At 34.1% G+C, this 20,935-nt stretch overlaps 1 protein-coding gene across 1 annotated transcript in view; it reads right to left on the minus strand.

The window, feature by feature from the left end:
* LOC118744930 (ice-structuring glycoprotein) overlaps positions 1-20,935 on the minus strand; it is a gene marked incomplete in the record, with an annotated part of 581,188 nt that overhangs the window by 243,034 nt on the left and 317,219 nt on the right. The window contains 1 exon segment of the mRNA XM_036478369.1: positions 18,079-19,969. Coding sequence (XP_036334262.1) covers positions 18,079-18,267 — 189 coding nt within the window.

A 20,935-nucleotide genomic window follows, 5' to 3' on the forward strand; every position in this document is an offset into this window, starting at 1 on the left:
ATTAATCGTTGTGTAATTTTAAAATAAACTTACAAATAATTTTGAATGGGCTGTTGTAATTTGAGTTACATATTTGTCCAAGTACATACCTGCAAGAGAAGAAAGAAAAATAAGTAGAAATATTAATTAGCAAAATATTCGAGAGATAAAAGGCAAATTTTTCAATTAAAAGATTTGCGTCAATTAGTTATGCTGCAATAAAATGTTAATGCTGCATACTGGCTGCGAGCTTTTAGCTGTAGCATTTGGAAAAGTGGCAAATTTTTTAGCTAATTGGCGCTTGAGTGCATTTTGAGCCAATTTGAGCGATTTTGAGCCAAAAGTGAAAAATCAATTAATATACGAAATCGTAATGAATTCTTAACTCTTAAAAACTCTTCAACAGTTTAGTTTTAACTCTTTAGCAATTTATTTATTTCATATGTGAAAATATCGTCTCTTCTCTTTACATACGTCTACTAACTTTATCGCTCAAGACAAATTAATGAAGCTTTTGTAAGTGTGCAGAAGAAGAAAGTCCAAGCTAAGAATTTTTGCTTAAGATGAGGAGCATTATGTGTACATATGTGTAAATACAGCCAGAGGTTAAAGATCTAAGTAATTTTTAAAATATGTATATTTATATGCATAGATAATATTGTGCGCTCGAAATTTGTACGAGCGTTGGGAGTGAAGTGATGTTATGTGTGTTGTAACATGTTAACATGGTTTTTAATTAAATTCTTCAGAGCGCACAATAAGTTGAGCGCTTATATACGAGGGTGGCATACATACAATGTACATTGGTAGGGGCTTACATATTTATGTATGGTGACTAGAGCTTTTAGTAAAGGCATGCTAGAATTTGTCTTGCAAATTCTTTTCGGCGACTTTTTAAACTTCAAATGATGACTTAAATTATATAAGAGCACCGAAGTGTCTTCGGAAAATTGAAATTTGCTGTTGAAAGAAATCTTTTTAGAGCAAAATTTTTCTCTAAGCAAAATTAAGGTCCCTTGTTTGCATATTGGTGCTCATCGAAATATTACAAAAGTTCGAATTATCTAACCTGGTTCCTTAGCCGTTTTGACCCTTTTTGAGCTAAGGTTCAATATGGAGTTATTTCTGATACTTTTAATACAATTATCGCAATTTATCTTTAAAAATTATTGAGTTAAACCCGAACTTAGGCGCTTTAAAAATAATTTGTATATGATTTCATTTGAATTAGGCTCAATTATGTCTAATTGAGCTATTTTGAGCATATATTATTCAATCTTATTATGGCTTTGTTATTTAAAAGTATAGAGTAGAATTGAAAGCCAGCGTACTGCAGAAAGTGCGGTATCTTCTATAGCTTTTCAATCAGCGTAAACAGTATATACAGTATATACAGTATATTGAGAAATTTTGAGCCAAAAGTGTTATTAGTCAACCACCAGAAATGGTTAATACTTAGGTTTTTTTTGGTTATTGTATTCGTTTTTAATCTGCCTAATAAGCTAGAGTATCCTTTCCTTAGTGCTTTTAGCCATTTTGAGCAAACTTTAACAGTAATCTAGCAATATGGGATATACATACTTTGAGCTATTAGACAAATTTAAAAAAATGTTCTGCTAATCTACAGTTAAGCCATTTAGTGCTATTTTCTCAAGTAGCATTTTTTCACAACACAACTTATGTTTAAAGGGCAGATAAAATTTAAAAACTACTTGAGAAAGGGTCCCTAATCTTGGATTTGGCGTTTTTTGAGCAGCTTGAACCCATTTGCTGTTAAAAAAAATCAACTATACTCAGAGTAAGGTTAGCTCGAACGAATTTAATCAGAATTATAGAATTTCTTATCACCTGACGAAATTCTGTGCTAAATGACGATATGAAATTCGACGAATTCGAACATTCTTCCATAAAAGCAACTATGTATATTGAGCCACCTTGAGCGATTTTGAGCCAGTTTTAGTAATATTTTTTTTTTTAAGTTTGATTAGGCTCCCAAAAATTCAATCCATTTTAGTACTTACTCATAAAGAGTTCAGCTGATAACTTATCAGATGATTTGCTTCAAATCAAAGTCACATTTATGAATTTTGAGCCATTTGCAGTTCGATTAAATTGACTTAAAAAGCGCTTTTATAGCATTATTTTATTTATTTTTTTAGTAAGAGTCTATTAAAGCTGAGGAAGCAACGCTTAAGCTACTTTGTGAAATTGAAATACGTACTGAGCCACTTTGAGAAAGGGCGTACATTTCTTTAATCAAGAAGACTCGCTATGAAAAGAAGAATTTGAATTGAAATTATTGAAAATATCACGACAAAATGCATATGCAACGCTTGAGATTTTGACGACATTTTTGAGCCACATTGAGCAATTTTGAGCCATTATTTTATTTCAAAGTTGACCATACTTCCAAAACAGAAACCAATTGCTCAGCGGAGAACTCTCATCAGACGATTAGTTTAAAACTATGTTCAAAGCTTATTTATTTAGACTGACTTTAAAGTCGCTAAGGTTAGATAAACTTTACTTGGGGAGGGTCTTAGTAATTTCTTCTTTAGTTTTTTTTATAGACTATTTTTATAAAAATGACAAGTCTTTAGCAGCTTATGCAGCAACATTTTGGCCTTTACTTCAAATTAAAATATGTTTTGAGCCACTTTGAGCTCAGGCGAAAAATCTTGTAAATCAAAAAAACGTTTTCACTGAAATTATCGAAAAAAAACAGCGCAAAATAAGTTTTTGCATAGCCGTCGCTGACAGTCAATCCAACGACGTTTAAATTCTACTGAATTTCAACTTACACACTCGTCAGTATCTTCACCATACTGCACAAACACACCCTGCGGGAAATGTATCTAACAAAAAGTTAATTTGAAATTGATTAGGAAGGAATTAAAGGTCTCTATTATCTGTATATTTTCTTTGAGGAACGCTGGCTATGTTTCTATGGCGATGACCGCGAAATACTCAAGGGTGATTACCTCTGCATTAGATGTCAACTAACTTGTAGCTAACTACTTTTGGACATAAAACATCAATAAGGAAAACAAACTATTTTTTTTGTTTTTTTTTTACTTTTTGTACTTATTTACTTTATTTTATTACAGTAGGTGGTCCATTATTCTAACTCAGTCAGACATAACTACAAAATTATAATATACCATTTCCTTTTATTTGTCCTCAATTCGAAAAAGTGTTTGTGAAGTGCAGAAAGTATATTCAAAATAAAATTTGTATGAGGAAATTTAAATAGAAACTTGTTTAAAGAAAACAATCTCCCGGTTGCATCCACATTACTTTTCAACTAATTTCAAGTTAGCTTTTTTGTAGCTAGCTACAAGTTATATATTTTGTAGAAATACCACAAAAAAGCTAACTACAAGTGGGTTATTTCCTATCAGTTGATAATTTTTTTCTGCAGGGTATCTATGTACATATGTATGTGTATGTGAGTTTATTACTTTCTTTATTGCCGTATTTGCTTGAAATTTGAGCCACTTAATTTAATAATTTTCACTTTGTACTCGTATGAAACAGCAACCCCGAGGATCTCTGCTACACAAGCATACAAGACAACACAAACATGGGCTTACATATGTATGTAAGTTGTTTTGCGATGGATGATACTCATATACATATATAAGTGCTTGTGTTTGCCTTTGAAACTCAGCGGACATTTTTTTTTATGATTTCTTGTTCGTCTTGTAACAGCTGTTGTCGCTTACACTCCTTACACATTCTTGGCTCCTGTTTGTCCTTTTGCATAAATGTCATGACGTTTTTTATTTACTACGTTTTCTCCCTTAATTTTTTTACATAGCATGTGCATAGAAATATGTACATACATACATATGCATGCTTGTAAGCAAGCAAATGTGTGTGTTTGTGAATTCATGTGCACGGCAAACACTTTAAAAACTCAAATATTTGCCTTATCAAGCATTTATGTTTGCAATGCAAAGAATGAAATGCACAACGGCAATACAAAAGGAAAGGAAAATTAAGTAAAGAAAATAAGTAAACAATACTTGAAGTACGAGATTCCTGGGAGATATTAAAATTTCCACACAAAAACAATGTGTGAAGCGTTTGGAGAATAAATACAGAGGTGGAAGGCCAGAAGAGCAACTACTTATATACAGGTTATGCATGTAGATTTGTGAATTCATTTACATGCATACATTTTCCATCAAAGCTATAAAATCTATTATATTTAAAGGTTTCCGCAAAAAAAACTTTCGGAAGAATTTTAAGATTTACATACATGAGCTGGGCCGATTTGAAAATGCATCCGATATTCTAGTACTTTTATGAATAAAATAAGTTTTTGAATTTGCTTCCTAAAAAAGCGTCTTAGATGATAAAGGGTTTAAGTTTAAAATGTCAGATTTTTTTTTTTTTAATTTTATTAACGGATTCAAAATAAGTAGGTTTTTGGGGGTATATACATATGTAAAAATATTTTGATGTGTTGCCACCTGTTTGAAAATTTATTTTCAAATTATTTAATAAGTTAAAGGAATTATTAAAATATGGGTATCAATCGAAATGGGTTTGAAAATTTTTTATTTCTGAACCAGAAACCAGATTTAACGGGGTTGCCACATGTTTGAAAAATAAAATTCCACTTAATTCATCAGTTAATTAAAATATGTATCGCAATGTCCGACGAAGGAGAGTTAACAAGAATTAAGCTTGAAAATACTTTTGAAGAGAGCTGTCACCTGTTTGAAAAGTCGGATTAAATTAACTAGAACAAAAAGTAAATAAATTTAAAATTGCCTTAGTTAAACAAAAGAGTGTTAAGAAATCTTTAGTTCGAATATTTCTAATGTTTGAATAGGGTGGACAAGTGTTTAAAAAGTTACGTTCAAATTATTCAATAAGTTGGATGAATTATTAAAAAGTGGGTTGAAGAAGGCTTTATTTAGGAGGTTTGCCATTTGTCCGAACAATCAAATTCAAAGTACTTCATCTGTTTATTGAAATACATGTGTATCACAATGTCTGGTGAAAAAGATTTAAGAATCCAATCCAATCCAATCCAACCGAATTCAGGCCGTTTTCGAGATTTGTATCTAGGCCGGTCTTTCTCTCAGCCATCGATATGTATTACGCCTTATTATTTCTAATCTATTTTATATTTCTTCATCTCTTACCCCCTTTCTTAGTTTCTCTTACAACTAAAATCACCGGAAGCACTCCATATTAAACCCGAACGCTAAAAATTATTTCTAATCTTATTTTTTCTGTACCTAATATGGTTTAACCTTTCGCTCTAACTCAGCTGCGCATTAAATGGGGGCCTTAATTATTTTACTTAACTCATTTTTTCATAACTTTTTTTTTAATGCTCACCAAATGTGACCGCAATAAATAAGCGCTGCATAACGGCCAATTGCAAATTCTTCATCTTTAAATAATTTAAAAATTAGACTAATGGCGATTTCGGTTATACAAAAAATGTTGCCTTCTCATCGCCCTCTTCTTAGTGTTTATGCGTAGAGGGCAAAGAGAAGGTTGCATTTTTCGGTAGAAACGAAATCGGCATAAGCCACACAATACACCCACCCTCAGAGGCTAGACACATTGCGTTTGGCTCATTTGCTCATTGAGTTATCTAACTGGGTTAGGAAGGGATCTGCCATAATGACCATCGTCAAGTGAGATTATAACTGGAGCAACTGTAATACAAAAAATAAAACTATAATAAAACACAAAAAAAGAGGGGTTGCATGGTCGGTGGAGGGTAAGTATTAAGCTCCACAGAAATATAGACCAAGTGCGCCAAACCAGAATATTTCGGCTTTATTATCCTTATGAACTTAGAAAATATTTCATTTCATAGTTGAAAAATGATTGCAAAAAGCAATTTCATTTCCTTTTGCGATTTTCCCTCAAACACACACACAAACAAAAAGACAATAAAAGGAGAGTGGACAGATACTAAAAGGCAAGGGGAGTTAGTTGATGGTCAAGCGCACAGCGCGCCGTCCTCCAGCTGTGTAATTATGAGGCAAACAATTTTTAAGCATTATGATTTAAATGGCATAATATTCACTCACTGCACATTGTAAAGGCCAAGAGGAGTGCGGGATGAGTACGACTATTGCTTGCTGTGCTGGCACTTTGGTGGATTGCTTAAAACTAATTACAGACACATAAAGCGGCAGGCGGGCTTATGGATGTAGTGAGAGGAAAGATACAAATATGGATAGCAATAATGGTGAAGGTTTCGGGGTGAAAAAATGTGTGCAAGGTGAACATTTTCAACTTTCGTAGTAAGCTTTCTTATTAACCGTAATTCTAGGAAGTCTAGGTAAATAGCTATAGGAACCAGCAGCAACATACATTTTTAGAGAGCAGGAAAACCATTTTTGATGATGGACGCCTTGCGAAGCTCAGATAAAGTTAAGTTACAAATGGTGCTACTAGTTTTCTGAGGTATTGGAATAGATAGCTACATATGTATCTCGCATAGATAGATAGATATTGGTTGCGGTATGCACTGGGACCAGCAGATCTATTGTGCCTCCATTCTCTTTACAAGACCTCGCTCAGTCCTAACTACAGTAGGGAGTCCAAAAGATTCTTTCAAGACATTTAGTGTATGTGATTCGGCTGCGGGTGTAATGACCCGAGAGGCCTCAGCTGCATTATCACAGAACTGGCATACATTTTTGGACTAGCTCCCGAGTTTTTGTTGGTGCTTTCTTAATATGCAATGACCCGTTTAAGATACCTGTTAGAACTCTTAGTTTATACTATGGGAGTCTAATAAGTTGCTCATATCTTTCCCTATTGTATCCTCCCAATAGTTTCTATGTATGTCTGTCGCAGAAAAATAGCTTGGTTCCAGTGCTGTTCTGCGCTAGTTCTCACTTCTCTGATGGTGTGTGGTCCTACCGCAAAGAAGGGCTGGGGCCTATTGCTGTTATTGCTACCGCCTTGCTGGCAAGCGTGTTTGCCTCCTCATTACCTTCTATGTCCTTATGGCCCGACACCCAGAGGATGAAGACCTCATTTGTTGCCGCTCAGGCGTTTAGCCTCCCGCCGCACTCGATAACCAATGCGGACTTCATTTCATTGAAGACGGGCTCGTGAGTGCGGCCTGATTGACGCTTAATATAAATACATATATTTTCATCGCGATACTTTTGCTGAAGATTGATCTCTGCACGTCCGCTTGGAATATACCAGGCAGTAAGCCAGTATTCCAGCTCCATGCCCTCGGGTGTTTTTGAGAAGTCTGTGTATCTGGCACTGATAGCTCGAAAGAGAATGAAACTTATCTTGTGAGAAATTTATATTCACTACTCTCAATTTTTTACAATAATGATACGAGTGAGAAAATATTGAGCTACTTTGAGTCAGTGTACCTGGAGCAGAGTTACTTTTTTATATTTGTTAAATCAGTTCTTTTGCCGGCTATTCTTTTCATTTTAGTTAAATGCAAGCACGACAGGAGAGTGACTTGAAACACCTTATCTACAGTTCTGCACAGTTTGGATAAGTGGTAATCTATATTGAGCCGCTTTGAGCCAATTCTTTCTCAGTGTAAAGTTGAAATTAATAGCTTGAGAGTGGGATTCGTACCACTAGGTAAATAAAGTTTTACTCAGTAGTGCTGTGTGCATATCTTTGTATACTCGTATTGACCCCCTTTGAGCCAAGTTTTTCTGAGGTGAAAGTTCAATTAGTATGCATATTTTGAGCAATCTTGAGCCTTTATAAACGTTCTTTTGTTTTTTTTTTGTTCTTTTTCCTATCAATTTCTATACAAAAATTTCAAATTTTCGATTCGTGCGAAAACAAGAATATGCCCCATTATTTATTATAGCCTTTCAGAAAATGTCCGATGTTTTCAACAAAGTAGATGTAACAAAAAAATTGGCCCTCGTATACTTTTTGACTTTTTTCAGCACTTATGTATATGGGTTTGGTAATGTATTTTGGGCCTAGTTTCCCTTTATTGTCGTATGATTTATTAGTCAACAGTCTGCCACTTTGAAGCAAATTATTTTTAACTGATCGATTTTTTTATAATCATGTGAAACTCACAGCCAAGTACTGCGCTGCAAAGTGTTTAAATTGTAAAAAAAACCCAAAACGTTAAAAAAAAATTTCCAATTCAATGTTTTTGCAATTTGAATGCTCCCGCGCTTCAGAAATATTTTACGAGGTTACCATTTTGCAACTACAAATGGATATTGGTAGTAAAGTGCACAATACAAACGCTTCTCACACTTCAAAGGAAGAAATATGGCGTCTAATCATTGAACTCGTGTCGATCGAAAAATTTGAAATTTTTGTATAGAAAATGATGTGAAAATTTCATGATTTCCGATCGACACGAGTTCAATGATTAGACCCATTGTTTTCTTATAAAAAATACTAGGCAGAAATTTTATTAGTAAACGTTCACATATACATACACATACGTTTAAGTCTAAGTGTTTTATATAGCAATTTATTTAACAATTTTTTACGAAAATTGTGTTTTGAAAAATATATTTTGATATACATATATTGAAAAAAAAATCTATGGCATACATAAATGTTTGCTTTGACAGCAAAAATAAACAATGGTAACTAAATTCGCAGAGGTTTGCTATTTTCAAACAAATGCACTAAGAATTTTCAAAAACAGATAAACTAAAAAAAATTAACACACCCCAAGTATGCATACGCATGCGCCAACTGCCCAACGCAAAGCAAATCAGCGTAATTTTGAACATAAATTATATTACAGAATTGACCTGCAACGCTTTTTAAGAACAGCTACTAGTCAATGGGCTAGCGCCGCTGATCCCTCTACATGTGTTGGCTTTGGCAGTGGTGCTGATGTTTTGCTGCTGGCGTTGGCGTTGACGTTGGCTTTGGCATCGTTATGGCCATGCTAAGCCGCACCATCTTTACTAGGGCCAGAACGTCGCCACGATACCCAAACGAAATTCATCACATAGAATACAACGGCTGCAAATACCACTACTGGACTGAACGCCGTTGGAGCGTCTAGCGCCGTAGCTCCGTTGGGCTTTGGTGTAGCTGCTGCCCCATCTGGTGGTGCTGCCCCATCTTCTGCCATGCTTAGCTTTGGCTGTAACTAAACGGCTACTTGGAATTACAGCTGATCTAATATGTGTGTGGATCGTAGTTTTTTTTTGCTTGAGCGCACACGCTATTTGTATTTTAAGCCGATGTAAGATATTTTTATTCTTTATGGAACGCTTACAATTGCAATTAAATTATTTTAAATTGAAAATTGAAAATGTTGATACGTGTGAAAAAAACCCGAACAAATGTAAAACTTTCACAGCAATAATATCAACGGTTGTTTTGTTGAAATGAATTTTTTGTTACAATTTTAATTTTTTTATTTTTTTTTTACACAGGTGAAATGTGAGAATACAGTGGTTTTTCGGTGAAGGAGGGAGCAAGTGGAAATGTTTTGAAAAGGATAAGTTGGAGAAAACCACAGTTTTTAGTATTAGCGCTAATATTTTATTGTTTGCAAAACATAGACGATGGTCCGTTATTTAATTTTAAGCTATTATAGTAATAAAATTGAGTCATTTTGTGCCAGTTTGAGTCATATTGAGCCATTTTGAGCTACTTTGAATCGTTGGGAGTTGTACTAGGATTTGGTTAGACAATAGTTTTTCGCAATATTGAGTCATTGATGCGCAATACAGAGCTACTTTGAGCCCTTACTTTATAAAAATATAAATTTATAATTCGAGCTCGGATATTTGTGCAAGAGCATAAATAAGACCGGACCTGGCAGCCGAGGGCATCACCTGATTTCCAGGAAAGTGAGTCTCTAAAAGAACAGGGAGTGTCTCAAATCTAGTCTCCCTTAAAGAGCCATCAGGCCTCTTGAGTGAACACAGATTTGTGGTTTGGTCCTTCTTCAGAACTTTTACCAGCCTAACCGTTTGGCTGAAGATTTCAATCCTACCGCAGTATTCTTTGAAAGAGGCACTCTTTTGCAGAGCAAATTATACTGCGTTCGCCCTCCTATTCGTAATTGGCTCTCTCATTCGTAATTGGCACTGTAAACAGTGAAGCCTACTCCCCCTGTGCGCGTTATTCTTTGCTCCACAGTCTTGAGCCAATCTCGGTTAACTTGGGAGAGGCATTTCACTACAATGATTCCATCCCCCCGCAGAGTCTTCTGGCGAGTCTAACCCGCCCTGCCCATTACGCGCTCACAATAAGTTGACCGGGCCCCGCAGACCTCCAGACGTAGTAGAAAGGCTTTGATGTTTCGAGGGCAGTTCTACCTCTGCCGACCCTCTTTAATCACTTTTACCCTTGGTTTAAGGTTTAAACAACTTAAAAATCAGTTTGTTTCTTTTGAATACGCATGCGTTTCGCACTTCACAGATGCTTTTTCATACTTCCAAGGCACAAATTATTTCATTGCATTTGTTTGAAAGTAGTCTTTCAATAAGTTGATACTTTTTTCGATATCGAACAATTCTAGGGGGTGGGAGAATTACAATTCCTACTTTACTGTTTTTGGACCACCCTGATGTACACTTACATATACATACTCAGATGTGGATATTCAAATACGGTCGTGCTAATTTTTGGTATGAAAATATTATTTTTAAATACAAACATTTTTAAACGATAATCAAATATAAAGTATTCATTTGTATTATGCATTATTTCCCTCAGTTTAGACATTGAAATGACACAAAATTGGTGCCATTTAAAATATGTTATGCTGGATTTCCACTAGGCATTAAATGGCAAAAATGACAAATGACAAAGTTGGGCATTACAAAATTATCGTGTCATTACGTTAGAAAAATATTCATTGAGTTCATTTCCATATGGCATTTTTTTTAATGGCAAACATTTTTTGTCATTTCAATGCCATTACGTGGAAATGAATATAATGACTATTTTTTTAACATAGTGCCACATATATTTTTTATTGCCTAATTTTGTCATTTAATTCCAAGTGGAAAGCCAGCATAAGTTTAGGCATAATATGTATCAATGTACATATATAATATAGTTTGGCAATACGGCTTTATTAAATTAAGGTTCAAACTGTAAGTCCCTGCGTTGTTTAGCTCCTTTTTTTATTACAGCAAAGATTTGTGTCAAAGTACAGCGGCCTTTAAAAATTTAACAACTACAAGCAATGCGACAAGTGGTTATGCAGCAGTGCAAGTTACAATTAAAAGCGCATTGACTATGTTACGTACACAAATATGTACATACATACAAACTTATTTTTAGTGTAGGGAATAACGGCATAATGACGCAAAAATTTTGTGTCACTGGGAATTGTTAGCGACCTTGCCACATTTGCTAGTGTTCACTGAGAAAAATAAATTGCAAAAAATGCAGAGACATGTATTCACGTGGCTACATAGAAACTTAATTATTTTTCTAGTGAATATCAAATCTTAAACACTCTGAACAGCTTTTAGCTGTTCAAAAAGCCTAAAGTCCTCTAGTTTTATACAAATTTTCAAAATTTTTTTGGTAAAGCACAATTTTTGAACCAGTACATTTCTGCGCTTATTTACGACAATTATGTATAAAATTTTTCCGCTCAAACAGTTAAAATTAGGGCTGTGCGATTAATTGATTACTCAAAATTTTAATTAATCATAAAGTAAATAACTCAGTTATTCGATTAATTAGAAGTTATGATTACTCAAAAGTTCGGTTACTCTAGTAATCAATCATAAAGTAAATAACTCAGTTATTCGATTAATTAGAAGTTATGATTACTCAAAAGTTCAGTTACTCGAGTAATCAAGATTTTTGATTAACCAAAAACAAAAATATTTGAGTAATTTGCTTTATGATTAATCAACATTTCGAGTAAAATGAGTAATCAACATTTCCACTCTTTACATATGTATAAAGTAGTTAAAGTTCCTTGATACTTTGAAAACAACGTTTCTGTTTTCAAAAATTAAAACGAAATTTTTTTTTCATATACAGAATGTAAAAAAGAAAATAAGCATTTTCCAAAGAAAACTCTTTTAACGAGCAAAATTATTTTTTTTTGAGTAATCATATTTCAAGTAACTCGATTAATCGTCGTTTTGAGTAATCAAAATCTTGATTACTCGAGTAATTGATTAACCGAATAATTGATTAACCAACTTGCTCGAGTAATCGAATAATCGCACAGCCCTAGTTAAAATACACAAGTCTCTTTCAAACTGAGTAAATTTTTTTTGATTTTTTTCAAGTTTCTTTCGTTTTGAGCCACTTTGAGCTAATTAACCAAGCTTGTATAAATATAAACTTTAAGAGCCTAAAGCCGAGGTTCCCATCTTTCAAGGGTCATAAAAAATGTGTGGCTAATTTCAGGCTTAGTCCATTTTGCGCCACTTTGAGCCAGTCAACGTATATATATATTTCGCATAAATTTTATAGGTTTTGAGTTAGTTGAACTACAATAATTCATAGCTTTCTAAAAAAAACATTAAATTTAGCTAAACCTACCGGCGTTTTGAGCTATTTCACCAGTTGCTGTACGACTATTTTTATACATACATATAAGAAGCAAATGTCTTCTGCTATTCAATGTGTTTTATTGGATTTAGTAATATGTAAATAGATTTTGAGCCACTTCAAGTATTCCTCTAATCTCAAATTATGTGCTTAAACTAATTTGAAGCAGCTGCGTTTCAAGTAATTTGTGAAGTTTGAAATTGAACTATGTAAATAAAATTACTTCTAATTCTACCAAATTTTAATTTTTCTTCGCGTACGGAGAAACAGGTAAAAGTTTATTGTTCGAAAACATAATTTACAGAACTAGTATAACTCTACTAACGTACGTGCGTACTTTTATTTTATTGAGTTCTCTGTGAGTAAATTTAGAGCCACTTTGAGCCACACTATGTCAATGTATCGCGATAAACAAAACGCTCGAAGGCGTATAATTTAAAGCTTTGGTGATTTTTATAAAAATATTCGTGAAATTATCCTTTTTGAACGATCTGGGCCACTTTGGGCAACATTGTGAGTTTACTATATAAACGCTTACTAAGTTAATAAAGTTAAGCATTGACACTTCCTCAATATTATCCGTGCTCTACTTTTGATGTGTTGATACTGTTTTCTGTGACATTTTTATTTATTTGGCGTAATTCTCGTATATATCTATGTGTATAAGTATGTAACTGAGCCTACAAAATTCTGTACCCTTAGTAGGTACAGAGGTAAATCACGACCATCTGAGTTAAGATAATGAAACCAGCAAACAAATGCTCATTTGCTCCACACACACAGCAAAAAAAAAAGTCCAAGCACATGCTTTCACTGACAAACAAACGCGCTTATGCAGGTGCCACATACGCCTAGTAGACCACTCGGTAAGCCACTTGGGGGCCACTCACTTATGATGCAAATAAAGCAGACGGAGAAGGTAAGTAAATGAAAAGTGTAATGGAGGGACACATATTATAAGAGAGATTGTATAATGACACAAAGGAGGAGATTAAAAGAAAAAAAAAGATATGTATGCAGATGGGACGCAGAATGAGGGTAGAACGGAAAGAGAATGGAAATGAATGCACACAAATGCCAAGTGCACCTAAGTATGTACATACATATCTACATTTGCTATTTACACACCTGTGCAAGTGCGAGCGACCCACCACAGTCGACGAATAAAAGTGTGTGTGCGCGAATGCAACTGATGTTTACACAAAAAGGACGAATTGTATGAAAACGCTTACTGAATAGTTAATTAATAGGATAATACAATTAATTTGTGGGCAATGAATGTCTGCGTTTATTTGAGCATATGCACATAGAAAGAAAAGGACGTGCATGAATGCAAGCGAAACGAGAAAAAGTATATATGTATTTATATTTGTGTATGTAGGGGTCCATGCTTGCGTGGCTTAAAGAGGGAGCTAGTTAAATTGTAGAAAAAAACTTATGAAAAAATATACCACTTTTAAGTGTACAATATCAGGCAGGAACTTATCTATTGACATTTTATAATCATGCTACAGTAAGAGAGATAATTTGGCTTAAGTACTCAAAATGAATTTTTAAACCGTTCTCAATACATACATACATATATAATCATTCACTAATCGAAAGCGCTGAATTTGCGATATATATAAAGCAAATATAACCTAGTTTCATAAAAAATCCAGCTACTTTTATTAAAAAGAATTTAAGTTCATATTGAGCCATTTTGAGCGGTGATATTCTATTTAAGTATAACATAGAGTCCATACACTTACATATGTTCTGACACATCTTTGAGATTTCTTTAAATTTTAAGATGGATTTAGGTCATCAAAGTTTAGCTGTACTCTTCTATTTAGCCATTTTCCAGCTATGCCAGTACTGTATCATAACCTTATGAACACATATAGACCATGTTGAGCCACTTTGAGCCAAGCAATTGATTCAAAAGCAATTAAGATAACTATTTCCATTGAATCATACATCATTTTTTTGCATCGAATTTTCACTCAGCAGCTACTTAGCTCGGCTTGAATATTCTTATTTCAAAAGTAAAGCACTTTGCTTCATATTGAGCCATTCGCGTTCGGGCAATGTTGAATTTTCTCTACTGGTTTGTATTTAAAAGTAACTGTGCTGAAAAATTTCATTCAAATGCAGTAAATCGTTTTACTAAACAATTATAATTATGTTTATCCAATAATGGTTTCAAAGCTGTTCAACTGTAAGAAGTCTTGTCGCATAACGCCTTTCATGCGCTTGTAAAATGTTGAGCCACTTTGAGCCATTTGTAGCGTTATGAGAATATTTGTCAAAAAGCGAGGAGAATGAAAGAAACTAAAAAACCGCCGGAGCATAAAAATTTAGCCGTTTGCCGCTCTACAAAATTAAAAAGCCCTTCAGTGGCACTTTTCACATACATACATACATACAAACAAACAAAAGAAGCAAGTTTAAAGTAGCGCCGAAAAGCAAACTATAAAATTGTAGTTAATTGCTTAACCAGGTGCGGCAGTGACACACAAACTGGCGTCAGTTAAGTAGCTCAATTAAGTGAGTTTTACTTCAACAGGGTCATAATTTTTAAGCTCTGAAGACGCAAGGTAAGAGAAATTGCTGACTAAACCCCCTTTTCGGTAGTAAGTCGGCGTATAAGTTGAAGAAAATCGATAGCTGGTGTGTTTCATTTAGGAAGCTGGTGGCCGAGTTGTTGAATTAACGCCACAAAAGAATGAATTAAAACCCTGAGGCAAGTATAAAGTTCTACAGGCTATAGAAATTGAAGCAAGAAGTATTTATCCCTGTGCTCCTTACTGTGGGCTAAATATTTAAATTTCAAGCGATGACAAATCAGATGGGCATTTTGAAGAGATACCAAAGAGTGGATGAAAAACGACTGCGACTAAAAATGAATTGTGTATGAAAAATTATTATTTATTTCATATTAAATTTCAGCTGTAATATTTTAAGCGTTGTCTGAAAATCTATGTAAAACCTGTCAAGATTATGCTATTTTTTTGCAATATTTCGGTAAGATCCAAAATCTAACCAAAATAAACGAAATTTCTAAAATTTACGCAACTTTTGAGTGCAAAATGTAATTCGGAGTAGACTCCGAAATTTTTTCGGAAAAAACGTTATATTAATTATATACATATGAACTTCAAATGTCATTATAAGAAAGTTCAAATTTTTCATAATTGAGGCATTCGGAGTAAACTCCGAAAAATAAATTTTCATAAACAAAATTTGTTTTTTTCTGTTTTGTGCTGAAAACTGAATAATAGAATCCGATTTTTTTCGGACAAAGTCTAGATATACTCAAAAAGTCACTTTTTATGTGTATTTCAGAAAACCGAATTTTTAATACGTTTATACGGCGTATAGTTTTTCGGAGTAATAGGTATCTTGTTCTTTGCATTGGTCGAAAATATATTGTACATTGTACCTACTCCGAAATTCGTTGAAGTTAATTTTTCAAGCAATATATTTGCTTAGTATTGCTTTTCCGGCAGAGTACTAATTGACTCCGAATATTTCCAACGCCTTCTTAAGTCTATAAAAAAAAAAAAAACGTTACCCGCCATCGCTTCCCTCTTCAAGTGCCTTAATGTCCCTCAGCGGCTAATTTGTTAACGCTCTTTTACTTTCCACTTTTCGCTAGTTGCCAATTTTTTCTATACTACTTTGAAATCATCTCGCCCCGCCAAGTATTCATCACATCTCAAGCAGAGCACTTACGCGACTAGACTCTACTCCTATTTCGACTCATTTTCAATGCCATGCTGGCTATAAACAGGGGCACTTCACCGTCGCTTTGTAGAATAAAAATCATAATTTTGTTTGCATTTTTTTAGCAGCTTTACTACGTTTCCGGCTTATGAAAGGCGCAAAGATATCAAAAGCTGTTTAGGACAAGTTTTAGTTTACACAAAGGAAAGGCGTTGATATGGAAAATTGCTAGATTACACATCGTCAGCCATTTTGTTTCGTTAAAGAGGGAGGGAGAAGATGTTGACGTTTTGACTTTTTAATTCTTCTCCTTCCCTTTTGCAGAAAGTTGTAAAAAAATGTATTTGCAATTTTTTAATTCGAAATGCTTTCTTATAAGAGGCCTACTAATAAAGTAAGTGGATTTTATGTACTGAAGAAAATATGTAGTTTTTATATAGTAAGAGATACTGGATCAACTTTAAAAAAGCTTCTTAAAGTTCATGCTGCAAGAAAGAGTCTTTCTTACAAGAAAGCTTGAAAGTTTACAAAAATAAACTTGGCTTTACATTAGCGCTGGGCGGGGCGTTTCCAAGCCTTCTATACAATTTACATAGCCGTACATAGAGTGTAAGCTCTCCCGGCTCATTGCTGCCTTCATATTTTATATCCTCTAAAATGCTCCAGCTCAAGGTACCAGATGAAAAAAATGTAAGCTCTTGAAAAAAAGCTTGGACTTTTTAAACCTAAGCATACGTTGCAACGAATTACAATATAGCTCTAGAAAGGCATATAAGCTTAAAAAAAAGCTTACTTAGCTAAGCTTTAGTCCAACACTTTTAATATCGCTAGGTCAACAACGCCTTACCTTTAGTTTAAAAAATGAAAAGCTCTGCGTTTTGAAGCAACACTCATGCACTCATTGAGCATTTCAGGCGCCAGTTATTTTTTTAAAGAGCATAAAATAAACCATTTTTGTATAATTAATCCCAAAACACTAAATTTTCTAGATAATAATAAGTTTTAAAGCTCATGTGGCTTACTTGAACTTTTAATTTACTATATTTTCTTTATAGAAAGTGCACTTGCTTAGCATTTAACAAAGGGCTACTGCACTTAAAATACTTTCCCAATTGACTAGTATTTACTCGGCCAACTTAGGGCTTTAATTTCACAAGCTTTTTTCATAAATTTTATGTTGGTTCTTTTTGCTCTTTGGTCACCGTACTTCGGCTAAAACGTGTTGCATAATTTTTTCTGAAATAACGGTAGAACGAGCTTGAATCAAAATTTTTTCAAAATATTGTAACCTTTATCTAAAACTTAAAAAAACCCGTTTTATTTTTTGTTTAATTGTAATGATAATTATTAAAACAAGGCACTAAGTAAACGTGTTTTTAATTTGGAAGCTTTAAAGCAACAACTTTAGTAAACAATCAGTGCTTAAGTGCGAAACAGCGGCAAAAAAATTAAGCTTGGAAAGCGCTAATAAGATTTTTTTTTAAAGATTTTCTGCAACTGTTTTTAGAAAATAAAGTTAAGCTTTAAAAGTTTACTTCAGAGCTTTTACAAAACCGATTTTAAGCAGAAAGCGGAAAGACAATCCAAGTATCTGCGAGTATGACAAGTTCGACGATGGCACAAAACATTTGAAAGCTTAAAAGCTAAAGCAGGCTTAGGGGTTCCTAAAGCGGCTTACTTGTAATCAGCATGCCTCAAAGCTTAAAAGCGCTAAATAAAACTCGTTTAAACCAAAGCTTAAAGCACACGTATTAAGTCTAACTGGCATTTGATTGAGAATAGTAGGGCGAAAGGGATCGGTAGCAAGTTAAATAGATGCTTTATATTACGCTAAGCATACAAAGCTTTCATAAATAAAATAATATTTAAATAAAACTACACAAAAAAGCTACTAACCTTGATGCTATCATAACAAGCGGTCACCTTTCCATTCTGTACCTCCACGTTGGCGGGCGGATGTGCGAATTTACATTCAGTATCTTGGCGGGAGCATTTATTCCTCTGAAATTCGCGACACACCTCCAATTGGAGCCAGCGTGAATCCTTGCCATTCAAAAGGCTATTCACGTGCACGACAGCTGCCATTTTAGTTGTTTATACTTTTTTTTGTTTGTGAGTGTTTTTGTGTTGTTATTTGGAACGGGATGTTATTGGTAAAATTTGGTTTACCCTTTAATTTTTTTTTAGAAAGTGTCACACCCGAATCGCGAAGTAAACGCGTTTTTTTTAAGAATTTGCTATCACAAATGAATTCTAGTCTCTTGCACTTTGATTGTGCCTCCGATTAGCAGCAAGCAATCAATGAACTTTCGAGTTGCTGTTGTTGTAGTATGTAGGCCTTGCCAAATCAATTACGTAGACTTTTGCTGCTTCTATCACCCACTTGTCCTCCTTCTCTGCTAGCGTTTTCCGCTGAGCTTTTATCAAGCTTGCGAGGTTTCACCACGGATATAACGCAGTTGGTTGGTGGTCGTGGCTCGACTAGAGCCTTCGTTGTCTGCGTTGTTGAGCTCACTTTTTGTTTATTTGTTAAAAAAAAAAACTTTTTTCCAATAACTGTCAAACGGCGTGTTTATTTTGAAAAATTTAGCGTTTTTGAAATTTCAAAATTTTTAATTTCATGAAAAATGCGAATACATATGACGTTTCGGCTGACACCTGCGGCGCGGTTTTCTGCTAAAAAAAACACTTGTTGCTCACGTTTGACGCGTTTTTGCTCACATCTCCTCGTCACTATGGCAACGTGAAATAGTCGATGACTAGAATTTCAAAAAACGTGGTTTTCGCTTAGATGCGCTTAGATTTATACTAGAAGGCTATGTATAAGTTCTGCATTCAAGTAGAGTATAGTGCGCTCACTGCGCGGCTGTGCTGCTTTTTTGGAACAATGAGCTTTTTGCGCGGCAATTATTTTCGACGGCAACTTTAAAGCTTAGCAACAAAATGGCAAGCTACGCAATATTTGGCGCACATTTATGCTAATTGCTACTTGCTACACCTAAGCATGTACATATGCGTGGTCCACTTTCAGGTGTCAAAGTACAGAATTCAACAGCTGATTTCCGTTACTTGCTGCACGTTATATTTGTATACTTAAATGGTTTGTTTAATGCAGCGGCTATATGCAGGCGCACAACAAGGAATTATTAATATAATTAAGTTGAAAATATTTTCTCACTTTTTTGCAGCAAATTATACTAGCAGCGGGAGCTTTTTGGCGGTTTTAAGTTTTACGTTTCGTTTCACTTTTACTTCTTGTGTACTATGTATGAAAGTACTCTAGATGTATCAATGTAAATATGCGGGTACAAGCCGGGGGTTTTAATTTCGTTTGTGGATAGGGGAGCAGGCGGCGAACCGATATGAAGCTTAAAAGCGCGCGTTTATTTGAGCTTAGTTCTTTTTTACACTGTCCTTAAATTGTTGACACTTTTTGCAAGCGCTGCTGCTACTACTCACTGTTGCTATGCTTATTTTGGCTATATATTTCCGGAAGCTTTCAACGGTGAGCTTTCACACACTTATACACAAGCTTTCACAAGGAAGTTCAACCAATATCCCTGGCACTAACTCAGTGAAATGTAGCGGTTATTTGCGGATGGTTTGGGGATAGTTTTGCGGGTATAATTATAGAGCGAGATAGAGCTTTTATTAAGTTTTGGTTTTGTGAGTGGATTTTGTGTTGATTTGTTTTGGTAATTTTTTTTTGCTAACTTTTAATATGCAAATGTTTGTGTGAGAGAGATAAAGCAAGTTTGAGCATACGCACGCTGTTTTTTTACATTATCTGAAATGAAATAAAAGAATAGATATATAAAATTACACACGTGATCGATAGCCATTACGAAAGTAGCAGATAAATACAACAAAAAAATTATTATGGATGCATGAGTGTGCTACATACATACGCTAAAATATAATTCGAGTGCTTGAGTAAGTCGGCCTAGTTACGTTCGAAATCAGAAATTTTGAAATTTTCTTTGCTAATTTCTTTGTTTTTCAATGAAATTTGGCTTAAGAATATATTTCTGAAAAAAATTTCAAATGTTAAATTCTGTTCTCAAATCAAATTTTCGTAATCTACTAGGAAAATTTTTGGCATCATTTCATGGATCCAAGTCCAAACCGAAAATTCGGAGTAAATATCTAAACTTTAAGCAAACAAAACACATTATTATTTTCGAATATGGTATTTACGGGCAAAATCTAGTTTTCAATATCGAATCCAAAATTTTTCGTGATCCATATTTTTTAGCTACCAATTTTTTTCGGGTGCAGCTTGAAAGCCTTTGGGAGCAAATGCTTTTTTTGCTTTTGTTTGATTAAAGTTGAAGATATTCCCCCAAGTAAAATGAACTTTTCTATAAATTTAAATTTTAAATATCGCTAAGCAACAATTGAATATCCGAGCTACAGACAAAGGCGAACCAACCATTCCGTGGGCAAATTTTTATGTATGTATGTTTTAATTTTTGTCCAATGCAATCCGAAAATTTTCGGAAACGAATGTGCTTTTGTTGAACTAAATCTAAAAAATTTCGGAGTAAACTTCTAAAGTTTTTTCGAAAATTAAAGTTTTATTGATAACCATTTAAGAGACTCTTCGGAAGATTTTTCGGAATTAAAATTTTTTTAGCTAATATTATTGTGCAGTTAAGCTTTAGGAGAGAATGTTTTTCTTTTTAGTTTCATATGATTAAAGTAAAAGCTTCGCTCCGAAGTTAACGCCTAATTTGTTTGAAACCGCACTTTT

The sequence above is a fragment of the Rhagoletis pomonella genome, unplaced genomic scaffold (genome assembly GCF_013731165.1).
Source record: "Rhagoletis pomonella isolate Grant_MI unplaced genomic scaffold, Rhpom_1.0 Rhpom_scaffold_00008, whole genome shotgun sequence".
NCBI lineage: Eukaryota > Metazoa > Arthropoda > Insecta > Diptera > Tephritidae > Rhagoletis > Rhagoletis pomonella.